The 17,760-nt window shown below is 39.5% G+C and overlaps 1 protein-coding gene across 2 annotated transcripts in view; it reads left to right on the forward strand.

Annotated features, from left to right (window-relative positions):
* LOC115225285 (poly(A)-specific ribonuclease PARN) overlaps window positions 1-17,760 on the forward strand; it is a 67,504-nt gene that overhangs the window by 18,515 nt on the left and 31,229 nt on the right. For both annotated transcript variants that reach the window (XM_036513931.1, XM_029796223.2), the window contains exons 5-10: window positions 2,485-2,566; window positions 4,348-4,408; window positions 5,277-5,439; window positions 8,696-8,800; window positions 13,476-13,602; window positions 17,085-17,141. In XM_036513931.1, coding sequence (XP_036369824.1) covers window positions 2,485-2,566; window positions 4,348-4,408; window positions 5,277-5,439; window positions 8,696-8,800; window positions 13,476-13,602; window positions 17,085-17,141 — 595 coding nt within the window. The remainder of the gene's footprint in view (window positions 1-2,484; window positions 2,567-4,347; window positions 4,409-5,276; window positions 5,440-8,695; window positions 8,801-13,475; window positions 13,603-17,084; window positions 17,142-17,760) is intronic.

Genomic DNA, 17,760 nt, shown 5'->3' on the forward strand with positions numbered 1-17,760 from the left:
TGTCCAATCCAAGCCGGCATTGAGGATAGATGTTAAATGATGATGAAGCATTACAAAACCTCAGTGTGGGTGAAATAAGATTGTAAATGCATTTTTTATAAGTGGATAAAAAGAGGGGCAGTCTCTTGATGGGTTGTGTCATAGTTTATTGACTGTTCCTCAGAGAAGTTGTACCAAAGTTCTTTTATCAATCAGCTCCTATATTAAGCAATGATAAATGAAGCTACCCCCATGGTGAATAACCTAATTTACATTTTTGTGCTTTTGATTGCACGTTGTTAATTATTTTATACACAAAATGGCATTAATCAGAAGAAATTAGATTTAAACATTGCATAATGTCAGGCTAAGTGACATCATGATCCTGGCTGTTACTGCTGACGCGTAAAAAGCACCCATACAGGTAATATGAAGAAGGACACACCTGTGCTGATCACACGTAAAAAGTATTTATACCAATGATGCGTATGAGGCACCTGTGCCAGTGACACGGAAAAGACACCCAGTACACTGTGTAGAGTGGTTGACATTGGGAAGGGCATCCAGCTGTAGAAACCAGGCCAAAACAGACTGGAACGTGGTGCAGCTTTCCAGCTGACTGGCTCCAGTCAACCCGCCTAACCCTTGCCACCATGAAAACAGATGTTAAACGATGATGAATACGATGTTATGTTATGTTTTAAACACAAGAGTAATTATCTTAATTACAAGTGTGCCTTGAGAAACATAAATAGGTATTTTGCAATTATGTGAAAAGATGATAATTAAATCTATATAATAATATGCTTGTTCATTTGCCCATTATACTTTAGTTTGTTTGAGAAGGAGGGAGAGAAATGTGAATAGAGAAGAAAGAAGAGAGGATTATAATAATACACTAAGGTCAAATGCATCATGTGGTTAGTTGAAGGGAGAGGTGAAGAGCAAGAGGAAAAGACAGTGATGGAAAAGTAGGAGAGAGAAGTGTTAATGATGTGCTGAAGGTTGGGGAGGTGAAGAGAAAGAGAGAAATGTTACAGTGATGGTGCAGGAGTGGCTGTGTGGTAAGTAGCTTGCTAACTAACCACATGGTTCCGGGTTCAGTCCCACTGCATGGCATCTTGGGCAAGTGTCTTCTGCTATAGCCCCGGGCCGACCAAAGCCTTGTGAGTGGATTTGGTAGACGGAAACTGAAAGAAGCCCGTCGTATATATGTATATATATATATAGGAAAAAAGCAACAAGAATGGATTAAAATCTCGGTACGATCGTTTCGTACGAGGACATCTTTAATAAGCTACAAAAAATGCAGTGAATACAGATGGCTCGTACTCGTCAGCCGAAAAAACATCAGAGAATTCCCAAACATCAAAAGGGGTAGATACAAAAGAGGTTGTAAGATTAGCTGCATTGAAGAAAGTTCGATTCGTGGAGATCCGATGATAGGTTTTAAACCTATAGAATTTATGCATGTCTACATATAGCTCATATTGAATATGCTACATGTCTACATAAAGCTACATGTCTACATATAGCTACAATATGCTACATGTCTACATATAGCTACAATATGCTACATGTCTACATATAGCTCATATTCAATATGAGCTATATGTAGACATGCATAAATTCTATAGGTTTAAAACCTATCATCGGATCTCCACGAATCGAACTTTCTTCAATGCAGCTAATCTTACAACCTCTTTTGTATCTACCCCTTTTGATGTTTGGGAATTCTCTGATGTTTTTTCGGCTGACGAGTACGAGCCATCTGTATTCACTGCATTTTTTGTAGCTTATTAAAGATGTCCTCGTACGAAACGATCGTACCGAGATTTTAATCCATTCTTGTTGCTTTTTTCCTATTTGTAATCACCCCACTTGTCGTATGGTTAACACCATATAGATTTCCGGTGCATCCTAGTTAAGGACCATATTCAAGTGAATTCTTTAGAATTCACTAGAATCTCAATTACTTAACCGTATATATATATATATGTGTGTGTTTGTGTGTCTGTGTTAGTCCCCCTAGCATTGCTTGACAACCGATGCTGGTGTGTTTATGTCCCCGTCACTTAGCAGTTCAGCAAAAGAGACCAATAGAATAAGTACTGGGCTTACAAAGAATAAGTCCCAGGGCGGAGTTGCTCGATTAAAGGCGGTGCTCCAGCATGGCCGTAGTCAAATGACTGAAACAAGTAAAAAAAAAATATTATTGTGACTGGAAATGAAATACAAAAGCGAAATAAAAATAAAAATCATCCTTTCTTTCCTAAATAGCTTTTCTTCATCTTTTTTGTTCTGTGGAATTTCCACAGGTCCCACAGGGCTGGGTGCTTTTTATAAGGTCCACAGGTCCCACTGGTAAAATTAAGTCTACAAACGTATATTCCAGTACAATGATTTTCCTTCAAATGTTGTGTTTCTTTCGAAAGGACTTACAAAACCCTTCTAAATCCATATTTTGTACATTGATAATAAGCTTTCTCTTTTCTATCTTGGCAGGTATGAAACCAATCCGTTCAACTTCTACATCTTTCCGAAACCCTTCAAAAAAGAGTCACCTGATCAAAGATTTCTCTGTCAGGTAGGTGATGTGCACACGCACACATGGGATCTTTTTTGTTTCCAGAGTTCTTCAAAAGTGCCGAGTGATCAGTCATAATGTCAACAAAGAATGTCAACATTACTACTGCTTTATTTGACGGGTGCATGCACTCACACACACTTTGTTCTTACATCCATTTTTCCATGTTAGCATGGGTTAGATGAATATATTATTATGGCATGGTTTTGCTTCTTGATTCATTTCCTGTTCCTAACCTATGCCTGATTTTCTTATTTTGCATGTCTTGAAGTTCTAAACATCATCATCATCATTTAGCATCTGTTTTCCATGCTGACATGGGTTAGATGGTTTAACTGCACCAGGTTCCAATCTGTTTTGTCTTGGTGTCTATGGCTGGATGCTCTTCCCAACACCAACCACTCCAAAGGTGTAATGGATGCTTTTTATGTGCCACTGGCACAGGTGTCAGTTATGTGACACTGGCATCAGCTGCAACTACAATTTCACTTGACTTGATGGGTTTTTTCAAGCACGGCATATGACCAAAAGTTTTGGTCACTTATTATTGGCTTTGTGAGGCCTATCATTCAAAGGGTGCCTTTCTATGTGCCACCAGCACAGGTGCCAGTCACGTGACAGCAACATTGGCCACAACTACAATTTCTTGACCAGGGAAAAATTACATCTGAAAGAGCTGTCGTGAACTGAAGCCCATTTGTGTTATATATTCTTTCCTACCTTAGTCAGAGGAAGGACAGTGCTTTGGCCCTTTTTCAGGTTGCTGAGATTGGTGGGAGACAGAAAGTAACCCTTAGGCCTGATTACTAATGACAGAGTGGACTCTGCTAAAGACAACCAAAGACCTCGTGTTGGTGTTAACCCTTTAGCATTCAAAATACGGAGTCAAATGTAATGCTTATAAATTCAAAGTGTTTTGAATTAATCATAATATCTTGTAACCTTAAGATTTTGATGATATCATTGTTTATCTATAGTAAGACATTGTAGGGTAGGTATGAGAGGTCAGTTCTGTCTGGTTTAAATATAAAGGAAGTAGAATATTTGGGCCAGATATCATCATCATCATGTAATGTCTACTGTTCTACTGTCCATGCTGGCATGGGTTGAATGATTTAACTGGAACTGGTAGGACAGAGGGCTGCTGGTGCAGCCCTCCGGCCTACCAGTTCCAGTTAAATCATTTAACCCATCTGATTTGGCTGGATACCCTTCCTAATGCCAACTGCTCCAAGAATGTAATGGATGTTTTTTACATGACACTGGCAACAACCATGACTACGATTGCACATGGCTTAATGAGACTTCTCAAGCACTCCATATCACCAAAGGTCTCAGTCACTTGTAATCGCCTCTGTGATGCCCAACATTTGAAGATCATGCTACCGGCAACAGCCACGGTTGTGATTTCATGAGTGCCGTTTACATGTCACTGGCAACAACCACGACTACGATTTCACTTGGCTTAATGAGACTTCTCAAGCACGGCCTATCACCAGATATGGCCTGCTTAAATGCTAAAGGGTTAAACTGGGCAATATATTGAGGCCATCACCCAAGAACATGGATACCCTAGAACCATTTCCTTCTTTGTGTTATACAAAGGGCTTGTAATGACTGCTGAAATTCTATGGTGTATGTATTGGTGTGGTGTTGTATAGCTGCGAAGGGAAAGAAACTAATGATTGGAAGCCATCTGTGTTGAAGAAGATGCTGTATTAATGGCATGATGTATCTCTACACAGCACCTCACTGAATTCTATTTTTTACATCTATTCCAGTCTTCCAGCATTGATTTCCTTGCTTCACAAGGCTTTGACTTTAATAAAGTTTTCAGAGAAGGTCAGTTCTACACACCCTCTATCTGTTGTTGCATTTTATTTACATTTGTTTGTGTATGTTTGTATGTATGTGTATATATTTAATGTATTTGTGTGTGTGTGTGTGTGTTTGCATATATAGGTGTGTGTGTATATGTATGTGTGTTTGTGTGTCTAACTGCCAGGGTTCAGTAATTTTCGGATCTGCACTGAATTCCACTGTCAGCTTTTGCATGTCTTCTATGGCTGAATGCACTTCCTAACACCAACCACTTGAAGTGTAGGCATGGCTGTGTGGTAAGAAGTTTGCTTCCCAACCACATGGTTTTGGGTTCAGTTCCAATGCATGACACCTTTGGGAAAGTGTATTTTACTGTAACCTCAGGCTAACTAGAACCTTGTGAATGGATTTAGTGGAAGGAAACTGAATAACACCTGTCATATATACATATATATATATATATATATATACGTGAGAAAGAAGCAACAAGAATGGATTGGTTTTTAGTACAATTGTTTCATACAAAGACAGGCTTTATATATATATATATATATATATATATAAATGTGTGTGTGTGTCTGTGTTTGTCCCCACTATCATTACAACTGGTGTTGGCGTGTTTACATCCCTGTAACTTAGTGGTTTGGCAAAAAGAGACCAATAAAGTACCAGGCTTAAAATAAAAATAAGTACTGAGGTTGTTTTGTTTGACTAAAATTCTTGAAGGTGGTGCCCCAGCATGGTCGCAGTCTGAAGATTAAAACAAATAAAAGACGCACCCCCCACCCACCGCTTTTGCCACATTACTCACCTCTACTACAACACCCAGCATCATCATCTACTTCAACTCTGCTGCCCTCCTCTGATGTTTGCATTGCTCTGTTTGCAGGAATACCTTATCTGACCCCAGATAATGAACAAACTTTACGTGAATGTCTTGAACAGAAGAGACAGCTCATCAGCCAACATGGCTCATCATCTTACTTCAGCCCCCTTGAACAGAAAGACTTGGAGATCCCTGCTGACCAGAAGGTCTTTGTTGATACTGTATGGTAGGTTGGATTTTATCTTATGTTTTTTATTGTTTAAAACAATGGTTCTCAATTGGGGTCCATACAGCCATTGGTGGGGGTGGCCACATAAGATTTTGCCGTTAAAATATATGTGCAGTAAATTGGTTATACTTCTACAATACTCAAAATATTTTCGTGTGGTAAGAAGCTTGCTTCCCAATCACATGATTCTGGGTTCAGTTCCACTGTGTGGCACCTTCATCAAGTGTCTTCTACTATAACCTCAGGCAGACCAAAGCCTTATGAGTGGATTTGGTGGACAGAAACTGAAAGAAGCTTGTGTGTTTTTGTGTCTGTGTTTGTCCCCCACTACCGCTTGATGACTGGTGTTGATGTGTTTATGTCCCCTGGAACAGTTGTCTGTTTCGGTATTGTTTCTGTGACTTGGATGCCCTTCCTAACACCAACCACTTTACAGAGTGTACTGGGTACTTTTTTACATGGTACCAACACCAGTGGGGTGGGATCACCTTGTAGCTTGGAAGGCAGGGACCTCTCAGCTAGCAAGGGAGTGGAACGAAAAGAAGAGGCTGTGTGCCGGGTAAGAAATTAGAGTATTATAGGACAGCTGTCTTACTATTGAGGAGATGCTTAAGTACCCCCAGGAGGACAAGGAAGGAAGTTGGGAGAGAGAGAGAAATGGTGTTGGAGATGTATTGGAGCCTACCCACAGGGAACAGTGGAGGCAAGTAAGTAGTACAGAGGGGGTAGAGGGGGATGTTTTGTAAGAGTGTGAGGGGAGATGTTTAGAAATGGGGAAGATATGACTAGCAACTGGTAGTGAGAGAAATTGAAGTGAGTGAGAGGGTGAGTGGTGCAGTAGATATGTGAGGGCATGGGGAGTGGATAGTTTCATGAGAGAAAGTGGGAGGGGTGGCTGCAGGGGAGGTGCCTGTGGTGGGTGGTGGGAAGATTGGTTACAGAGTAGGTGATGGGGGCGGAATTATGTGCGTGAAGGACATGCCTATATGAGTGGATGGCCATGGTTTTACTTAGCTTGGCATCTCTTTCCAAGCCCAGCAATTCACCAGAAGTTTTGGTCTCTTTTCATCTTTGTGAGTCTCAACATCTGAAGATCATTTCTCACCACTTCATTCCACATCTTCCTGGATTTAATCCTTCCACAGGTTCCTTCTACAATTAGAGATTGGTACTTCTTTATGTAACAGTCCTCCTCCATACACCTCACATGACCAAACCAGTGCAGTCTTCTCTCTTGCACATTACATCTGATGCCTTTTATACCCAGTTTTCCTCTTAAATCATTTACACTGTGTCATGCATGCACACTAATGTTACCCATTCAGGTGAATATCCTGGCTTCATTTCTTTCAAGCCTTCACATGTCCTCCATAGTCAAAGCCCATGTTTCATTGCCATGTACCATAGCTGTTTGCACACAGGTATCATACAATTTGCTTTTCACTCTGAGGGAGAGGCCCTTCATTACCAACAATACTAGTAGCTCTCTGAACTTTATCCAGCCCATTCTTATTCTAGCAATTATGCTTTCTGAACTTCCTCTTCCACTGCTAACTTGGTCACCTAGGCAACAGAAGCTATCTACTACTTCTAAGGATACCACCTATTCTTTGTACATTCTTCTATCTTCACATCTGCCACACAAAGACTACTTTCTCTGTTAACCTTCCAGTTATACCACTGCACTACATATGCGTCTACAGCTTGCACTGGGTTCACCATATGGAATTTCTACCTACACCTTTTTTATATATCAAGCAGGGCCATCTCCCTGAAGGGATTAATAATTTGTCTGTTTTCTTACTTACAAGGACTTAACTCTGAGGCCCTTTGATTCCAGACCTTGCTTCCACTCCTGAAATTTCTTCTCCAGTTCTGATAGTGATTCAGCTGGAAGAACAAAGTCATCAACATTGAGGAGTTACCAAGAGCAGCCAGTTTTAAATTCCTGTTATGGCCTGGAGGACTGTGATGAACCAGGGGGAGTTGAGAGTTGATCCTTTGTGCCTGTACTTTAAATTTGTTGCTATGCTCATTGCCAAATTTCACCCGACAACATCCCTGTACAAGGCTTGTACAGCTCTCACCAACCATACTTCTATCTCTAGCTTCCACATTGACCACTGGATAAAGGAGTGGGGGCTATGTCAAAGGCTTTCTCCATGTCAAAAAAAGCCAAATGCAGAGGTTTCTTTTTGGCCAAGGACTTCTCCTGCAGCTGCCTCACTAGGAAAATAGCATCAATAGTGCTTCTTCCTAGCACAAAATCAAACTGCATCTTGTCGATATTAACTCTCTTCCTAATTAGCTGAGCTATAACCCTCTCTGTAACTCTCATGACTTGGTCCAGCAGTGTGATATCTCTGTAATTATTTATGCCAAAGCATTACTTTTACTTTTGTTGCAGTTGGCTATAATGCTGCTACACCAGTCATTGGGTCGGACTCCCTTGTGGACAACATTATTAACTGTTTGGGTGACTAGACTATATCCTACTCCACCAGACATTTTAAGCATCTCATTGGTGATTCCTGACGGACCAGGAGGTTTCCCTGTCTTCATATCCTTATTTCCTTTGTCAAGCTACTGTCAATTCAGATAGCTGCCCGCTCTGTTGGGTTCATATCAGGCAGACTTTTCTTCTCGCATACATTCTCTTCGTTTAGCAGCCTTTCAGAGTAGCATTTCTGAGCCTCTTTCTTTTTAGAATCACTAACTCTAAGTGAACCATCATCCATGTGAAAACACTGTCTTGCAATCTGAAACACCTTAAGTCCCTGGTCCTCCACCACAGAACATTGGCTAACTTCTTTTCTGCTTCTTCCCTCACTAAATACACCTGTCCCCTAGCTTCCCTTCTTACTATCTCACATAGCTCTCTGCTACAACCACTTTCCCTGTCTTGTTTCTTTGCTCTAATGTTCCTGTGTACAACACTATTCCGCCATGATTGGGACTTTGCAGCAGCCACAAATTTGGTCAATTGTTTTGTAGGAAAAGTGGATGTTAAACCACTGATGAATTAACAATGGCATATCAATCATAATCTAACCACCAGTATTTGGCAATATAAAGGTTTGTATATCAAACCCATTTTAAAGTATTTTTCTCCTCAATCATTACTGGGGTGAGTTTTTGACTTTGAAAGTTTTCAACAAGATGCTAAAACATGATGGGATGATGATGATGATAATCTCTTTCTCTCCTGCACACTATTAATTTTTAATTTCTTTATTCTTGATATATTTTCTAGTGAAAGTGTCCAGACGTTTGTGGACAACTCTAAAGAGACAGTACTGGATCTTCCTCCTTGCAACGGATTCCAGAGAAAACTTCTCTATCAAACCCTCAGAAATAAGTAAGTGATTTAAATAATTAATTGATTAATTATGTACAACTCAGTATATATTGCATAATCTGATATTTGACGAAAAAATACTTACAAATGTTTTGCTAGATTTCTCTGTGGACAGAATATATTTGGATTTTCTTAACTACTTTTATCTGAGAATAATTTCATTTCCTGTCCATGGAAGGAGTGATGAATCTTGGTTATTTATACCAAACACAATCCAGAACTCAGCTGAAATGGTTGCTCTAATTTGCATAACCCTGTGTTTGTTCACAACGTTGTTAACTTATTATTTACTAGCAGAAATACCCGGTGTTGTCCGGGTTAAAGAGAATAAGGAAATTTAAAAACGCTGTCTAGAATACGCAGGTTTCAACTGCTAGTAGCTAAGATACCAACTTTCTACATTAATGGAACACAGATAAGTGAAGTGTTAAAAGAAAGTTTTCAACTCATATATGTATATATATAAAAGTCAAGTTGTGTGTCTGTCTCCTACAATTTAGATTCCTAACTACTCCCACATTTTGCGGTGCAGTTTAACCAAAACCTGGTATCTTATAGTCGTGATTCATATCGAGCTCTTCTGGGTATTAGTATGAGTCTACGATTTAAAAAAAAAATTACCATCATTTTTTTTCCATTTTAATGCATTTTTTTCGCTATTATATAAGGGAAGTAACTCTCTAAAAATGTCTACGATGAGTCAACGATTTAAAAAAAAATTTACCATCATTTTTAATGCATTTTTTGGCTATAACTCTCTAAAAATGCTTATATAGTTATTTCCCTTACAAACCCGAGCAACGCCGGGTGATACTGCTAGTATGTATATAAAGTAAATACACATAATTCAAAAACATGTTTTGTGTAGCTTATTTCGTAACCAAAAAACAGGTACGGATTATAAACGAGAGGCTGATTTTGATGATTGATTTGACAGAGGTAGTAGAGAGCCAATCCGATGATAAATCTGACCTTGGATCTTGAAAGTTTGTATGAATCCTGGCTCAGTTAAATCTCTTGTGACTCCAGATGATGTCATCTGTAGTGTAGCATTGTATTGTCTAACTTTGTCTTGGAAGTGCTTCAATTGCTCTGGAGGTTGGGGGATTGCAGGGAGTTTAACCTTTCCACCACTGCCACACAGTGTAGGTCACTTCCTTGCTTTACAATGTATGCAATCAGTTGTCATTGCACCACTGGAAACTCTAGTGTCATATGCCTAATGAACTGCTGGATCATAATTGAAAGCTGCTTCATAGAAGTTGCTACTCTGAGCGGTTGCAACTGTTCTTCATTCTGTAGTGGAGATCTTGTTCCTTGTCAGCCGTGCATACCCCTATTCATCACTTTGAGATACTCTGGATTTTGTAGTGCACAGTCTGGTCATTTCTTGGTATGCTTCCCTTTTTGCAGCTGTTTCTCTTTCCCTGGGCAGAGACATTCTTTTGGCTGACCTTGACATTGTAGACAAATTTGACACCTTCCTTCTATGCATGGCTATATACGTACACAGAAATACTCGGGTACAGAAGATAGTAAACAATGAAAATGACTGGGTAACGGAAATTATATTTCTTAATACAACGGGCAGAACGTAAATAAGAATTTTTTTACAGAAAATAAAGAGTTGTACGGGTTGGAGCGAAATTTGTCAGTGAACCAAAGAACCACAAAAAAGCCGTTAACAACAGAAAAACACAAAACCATTGCAAAAATAAATAAGAAATTTAAGAATTTAACGAAGTGTATGGATTGAAGCGAAGTTTATGAAGTTACTTCTGTCAGTAAATTATGTATGAAATTACTTTCGTCAGTAATTTGTCATTGTTGTTTGTAAATAGCGATTGAAAACTTAAAGTGAAAACAATAGCTATTGAACTTAAAGAGAAAACTATAGCACTTAAAAAATGAAAGTAAAAACAATAGAGTGAGTGAGACATAGATAGATGGGGAGAGAGAAAGCTAGCAAGTTAGACAAATAAGATAGATATAGAAAGATATGATGTAGATAGACAGAGAGATATAGAGATAGACATGGATAGATAGAGATATAGACGTTACTGACGCTAGAAAACCAGAAGTAAATATTTAAAAAAAAACTTTCAAGGACGTGAATATAATAAAAAGCAATATTTAAAATTTTTTTATGACCAATGGATGATAGGGAGACAATCAATTTCTGAAAGTTACTTCGCAAAGAGTTACCTCCCTTCACATAACCCAGGAACGTATTTTTTATGCCTCCAGGGGGCCCGTTACTCATTTTGTGAAAAATTTTAAGAGTCTAAAACCATCCCTAGAACATTAGTAATGTATGTTCCCAGTTTGGAGAAAATCAGTTGAAAAATACGGCCATTATAATCTTTTACATACACACAGGCAGAATTATAGACAACACAACATTTATTAGATAATCTATAGGAGAAATGTAAACAAATGTTCCTACCTTTGAATGGAGTGACAAATCTGGTGATTGTCCTGATGTCATCTCTATTTGGAGATTCCTCAGAGAACAAATGCCTTCAGTTCCTGTCCATAGAGAGATTATAGTCATTTGCATCAAATGCAAGCTGGAACTCAACGGCAAAGAAGAAACTATTTTGCATAACTGCACATGTTTTGGGAATGGAAATAATTAATTATATGCATGGTTGTGTGGTTAAGAAGTTTGCATTCCAACCTTGTGATATTGGGTTCAATCTCACTATGCATCACTTTGGGCAAGAATTTTCTATATATCAGGCACAGGTTGGCTGAATGGTAAGAAGCTTGCTTCCTAACCACATGGTTCCAGGTTCAGTCTCACTGCATAGCACCTTGGGCAAGTGTCTAGTACTACAACCTCCGGCTGACCAAAACCTTGTGAGTGGATTTGGTCAGTGGAAACTAAAAGAAGCACACTGTGTATAATCATATATTATATGTATATATATGCATCTTCGTGTCTGTGTTTGTCTCTCCATCACCACTTGACTGTATTGATGTGTTTACATCCCTGTAACTTAGCAGTTCAGCAAAAGAGACCAGCAGAATAAGTACTAGGCTTTCAAGGTATAAGTCTTGGGGTTGATTTCGTTGACTAAAACATCCTTTAAGGTGGTGCTCCAACATGGCTGCAGTCAAATGACTGAAACAAGTAAAAAATATCAAGGCTGACCAAATCTTTGTGTGGATGGAAACTGAAAGAAGCCTCTGCATGTGTGTGTGTATACATGTTTGTATTTGTTGACATTTACCCTTCCTTGAAAATCCTTAGCTAGAAGTGGTGACACTCTTGTCATTTCCCTTATCAACAAATCTCTGCTGGTTTTAAGAGATCCCTACTTGGAAGTCAAGTAAGGGTTAGGGATAAGAAGGGCGCCTGGCTCTAAAACATTGCCTCAATAATATATACATGTAACTCATGCTAGCATTGAAAAACAAATGTAAACACAAATTAATTATGCACAGTATACTGTATATTGTTTGTTCCTTCTCAAGCCACACCTGGCTCATAAGGGCTGGTTTCCCAGTTTCCTTGGCATATAGGTTCCCTACCTGGAGAGGATGCCAGTCCATCGCAGGTGAGCTGCAAGATGCAGGAGGAAAGAGTAAGAGAAAGTTCTGGCGAAAGGGTCAGCAGAAGTTCACAATTACCATCTGCTGGAGTCGCGTGGAGCTTAGGTGTTTCGCTCATAAACACACACATCGCCTGGTTTGAGATTCAAACCCGCAATCCCTCGACTGCGAGTCCGCTGCTCTAACCACTAGGCCATGTGCCTCCACATACTGTATATTGAGTTATCCAAAATTCATAACTACAATTGTAGGCCCTTCTGTGGAATGTAGACTATCAATTGGCCCCATGGTCACAATCGCAACATTTATGATCTACCTTCCTCTCAACAAAAATGGAAAAAGGGCTAGGTGAGTCCAAAAGGTCATAGAAAAAGGAGAATAGAATTATGTTTAGTATTAGGGTTGGAGGTTAACTGCAGGGTTAGCATTAGAGCTGAGAGCGATATAGTTAGGGTTGGGGTTTAGCTTTGGGTTTAACCCTTTAATATTCAGTTTATTCTGTCAAATGTTATGTTTGTTTCACAGGCACAGGAGTGGCTCTGTGTTAAGTAGCTTGCTTACCAACCACATGGTTCCGGGTTCAGTCCCACTGCGTGGCACCTTGGGCAAGTGTCTTCTACTATAGCCTCGGGCCAACCAAAGCCTTGTGAGTGGATTTGGAAAGATGGAAACTGAAAGAAGCCCATCATATATATATATGTGTGTGTGTGTATGTGTATATGTTTGTGCGTCTGTGTTTGCCTCCCCAACATCGCTTGACAACTGATGCTGGTGTGTTTATGTTCCCATAACTTAGCGGTTTGGCAAAATAAACTGATAGAATAAGTACTAGGCTTACAAAGAATAAGTCCTGGGGTCGATTTGCTCAACTAAAGGCAGTGCTCCAGCATGGTCGCAGTCAAATGACTGAAACAAGTAAAAGAGTATCACATAACTTTGAAATTTCAGTGATGTGATTGCTTGGTTTTAGAACGACATTTTAGGGTTGAGGTGGGAGTCTAGATCTGGTTAGCTTCAACATAAAACAGGTTAAATATTTTGGCTGGATTTGGCCAGTTTGAATGCTAAAGGCTTTTCAATTTGTTTAGTCTCTGTATATTCGTGTGTGTTATTGCAGGTTTTCCAACAGTATTCACCTGGAGACAAAAACTGGAGAGCGCAAGGAGAGATTCATTGTGGTAACTAAAATCTCGAGTGACGAAGAGCTGAAGAAGAAAGAGAATGAGAAGTATTCTACAGAACTGGTAAGCCGTACTTGATATTTAGCCTCGGCTCAAACAGGATCCACAACTCCTACGATCAAAAAGGATTCCTGCTGTGACAATACTCTTTTACTTGTTTCAGTCATTAGATTGTGGCCATTCTGGAGCACCGCCTTTAGTTGAGCAAATCGACCCCAGGACTTATTCTTTGGATGCCTAGTATTTATTCTATCAGTCTCTTTTGCTGAACCGCTAAGTGATGGGGACGTAAACACACCAGCATCGGTTGTCAAGCGATGTTGGGGGGACAAACACAGAAACACAAGCATACATATATATATATACATATACATACATACGACGGGCTTCTTTCAGTTTCCATCTACCAAATCCACTCACAAGACTTTGGTCAGCCTGAGGCTATAGTCGAAGACACTTGTCCAAGGTGCCACGCAGTGGGAATGAACCCGGAACCATGTGGTTCGTAAGCAAGCTACTTACCACACAGCCACTCCTGCGCCTATCTTTTATATAGATATAGTTAGCTGAGACTATGTTATCTAATATAGTGGTTAGTATCAGTAACAGCAGTTGTTGTTTAGCCCCAGGTCAGTCTTTTTCCAGCACTTATGATCACAACCAGAACTCTACAAATTTTGTATACTACTCTTTACTCTTTTATTTGTTTCAGTCAGTTGACTGTGGCCATGCTGGAGCACCGCCTTTAGTCGAGCAAATCGACCCCGGGACTTATTCTTTGTAAACTTAGTACTTATTCTATCGGTCACTTTTTGCTGAACCGCTAAGTTGCTTTTGCTGAATGTCCTCCCTCATCATTTCATTGATTGTCCCTTAATGATCCTCATGCTGAAGCTGATGCATTTTATCCACATTTCCCAGCAGTAACGCTCATGGCAGATCTTCCAGATCGCTAATTGTCTTTGTGGGATGTTCTTCTGCTTTTTAAGTGCCTGTCCCACTCAGACATTACGTACGACCCATTGCCTCATCACCATAAGCTTGCCGAAGCATGTTCAATGTCTCTGTAGCAAACTTCCCAAGTTTAAAGCAAAATTTCACGTTGGCACTTTGTTCCAACTTCCTGTCCATGACAAAAATCACAGACTGCAACATACACGTAATCATGGAAACAAAAATTTCACTACTGGTGAGGTAAACACAGCAATGTCACTCGGTACACTGCCTCATGAAGGTTACTGCAAGCTCTCACTGCACGCGCAACTGTGTGCTGCCATCTATTGGAGCGCTACAGACCTTGTCCAAGAACTTTTTGGTATCACCTCGTATATACAAGCTGTCCGTAAATTATCTTTACAACTTCAACATTTCTGCTCTTCAAATTGTAATGGTAATTTATTCCCCCTCCCCAAACCTGTTTCTGGGAAAATGTCTATAACAAGCATATCAGAAGTCAGATTAGTTATAAATAAACAATTTTATTTTAGTGTTATAAGTGGTCATTGCACAAACAAACTTCCTTTTTTGTTAGTAGATATGGTAAAGGGTAAGGGTAAAGACCCCCTCAGTCATGAGTGACCATGGAATTGCACCTAGAAAATTCCCCTTCTGTGCCAGTACCACCTAACTGACCCTCGTGGCAGTGGCATGTAAAAGCACCCACTGCACTCTTGGAGTGGTTGGCATTAGGAAGGGCATTCAGCTGTAGAAACTCTGCCAGATCAGATTGGAGCCTGGTGCAGCCATCTGGTATGCCAGACCTCAGCAAAAAAAAAAACAGCAAATATCTTACAAACTATAGAATTTTCTCAATAAAGCCAAGAGAATAAGATGTTTTATAAACACATTCTACCAGTATACGAAGTTTAAAATTTTTTAGTTACCTAGAAATTATGTTAAAAACTGCCATTCAAACCAAAAAGATCCCCTATCGCTATTGATACTGCATCTGTTACTAATAAATATATTTTAACAGCCTCACTGGCTAATTGTGACACCAGCACCTGTTCTGGCACTGGTTTTCTATTTATATTGCTGGCGAGGAGCTGAGTCACTGCTACTCTAGGGACTCACCCTAGCAGGGAGATAAATCGCTGCTGCTGGGGTCTGGCAGGGATCTGTCTTCCTGCTGGCAATTTAAAAACCACCACAGTATAGTTTATTCAAACAGAACATCCAGGTTTAAGTGAGGATAAATATTATCTCTTGGTATTAATACTGTCTCAGTCGCTAGTATCTGTCTGTCTGTCTGTCGCATTGTCTGTGATAAGGTGTGTGTTATGTTAATAACACCTTCATCTTTTCCACTCACTAAAGTGAATGGAGCTTTGGCCAGGAGGAACTGATGTCATCAAAGAGAATCCAACGTTCATCGGGTGTTTTGACCCTGAACTTTAACCTTCCCTTTGGTGAGTCAGCAGAGGGGGCCAAATCACTGCTCCTCATCTCCTGGCTTCCAGCTTAACTCCTCTGACAAGCAGCTCTTTCAGCTGCCTCTGCCTTGCTGACTGGGAAAAGCCTGACTCTTTTACTTGTTTCAGCCATTTGATTGCAGCCATACTGGAGCACTGCCTTAAAGGGATTTTTAGTCAAACAAATTAACTCTGGGACTTATTTTTTAAAGCTTAGTACTTATTCTATCATCTCTTTTGCTGAACCACTTAGTTATGGGTGTATAAACACACTGACATTGGTTGTCAAGCGATGGTGAGGTGGACAAACACAGACACAAAGACACACACATGCATACACACGTGTGTATATATAAGAAACAAATTAAAAATAATAGTCATTACATATTTTGTTCTTTATTAGTGCAAATCTGGCCTACAGCTGTTTCCAGTAGTCATTATAGGTAGATTACTAAGTTTACTCAATTGGTCTGTTGATAACTTGAGGAAAATTTAATGACCTGAGAAAATTAATGATACTTTCATCTGAGCCATTTTTTTTTATCTTTGTTTTTTCTTTCCTCTTAATTTTCTCTGTCAGAAAGCAAAGGCTCAAAACATCAATGGCTTTTCCATTCTTCCTGAATGTTAAACTAATGCACCAGCTTGTTGTTCCCTTGCCTGTCTTCATCTTTTGTCTTCTGTATATTTGAACTATGTATATGTATGTATGTATGTAAGTATGGCCACTGGTGGTGGTGTAACACACCATACTAATCATATCTGTCAGGCATGTGGAAGAGAGTGTAATTCGGCAGGAGGACTTAAACGACATGCAAAGGTACATGAAGCCCAGTTACAACTACAGCCGGCTATTACCAGTAAAGGTTTTAGTTGCCAATTCTGTACAAGACGTTGTAGATCTTTAGCTGGGCTAAAAAGTCACATTCGATCACAGCACCAGTAACAGTGAAGCTTCGTGCAATGGCCATACTCGATAACGAGGAGGCAGCCATAATAATAATAATATATGTTTGTATGTATGTTGAGAGAATGAGAGAGAGAAGGCAATAAATAGATACGATTCATGTTGTGTGTGTATTTAGCCACACTTTGCCTAATGGTGATATTGAAACCTCTGTCCATCTTTTTCAGACAAAACTTGACCAAGCTGTGGGTTTCAGCAAGATAATCAGGTTAATATCCAGCAGTGTAAGTATCTACAACAACCATCATCCATATATCACCACCACCACCACCACTACTACTACTACTACATTGCTACTTCTACCACCCATATATCATCACTAACTCTATTACAACATACATATAATACTACCTCTACTTGCAATATGCCACCTCTACTTCTGTAGTGGTGCCATACTACATTCACCAATACTACTGCCTAGACTACCTCTACCTATACTACATTTACTTCTCTACTAGGGTGCTATCATTGTTGGGCACAAAGCTACTGGACATGTACTCTATACCACTACTACTACATATACACCACTACTGTTACCTAGACTACATCTTTCTCTACTAGACTGCAATCATTGTTGGACACATTATGTATGTGAGAATATATTTATATATATATATCGTTTGTGTATGGTAGATGAGTTAAGCAAAAATTTAGATTCAGATGAATATGGTACCTAAGTTGAGGCACCAGAATTTGGTACAGTATTATCCATACAATTTCAAAATAAGGTGATTAAAATCAAAATAAACAACAAGGATATCCAGAGGTAATGCAGTATGATCGTTTCATGCAACTCTATTTAATTGAATATTGCATTCATTTCAGTACATCAATTTAAAATGT

This window comes from Octopus sinensis, linkage group LG27 (assembly GCF_006345805.1).
Source record: "Octopus sinensis linkage group LG27, ASM634580v1, whole genome shotgun sequence".
NCBI lineage: Eukaryota > Metazoa > Mollusca > Cephalopoda > Octopoda > Octopodidae > Octopus > Octopus sinensis.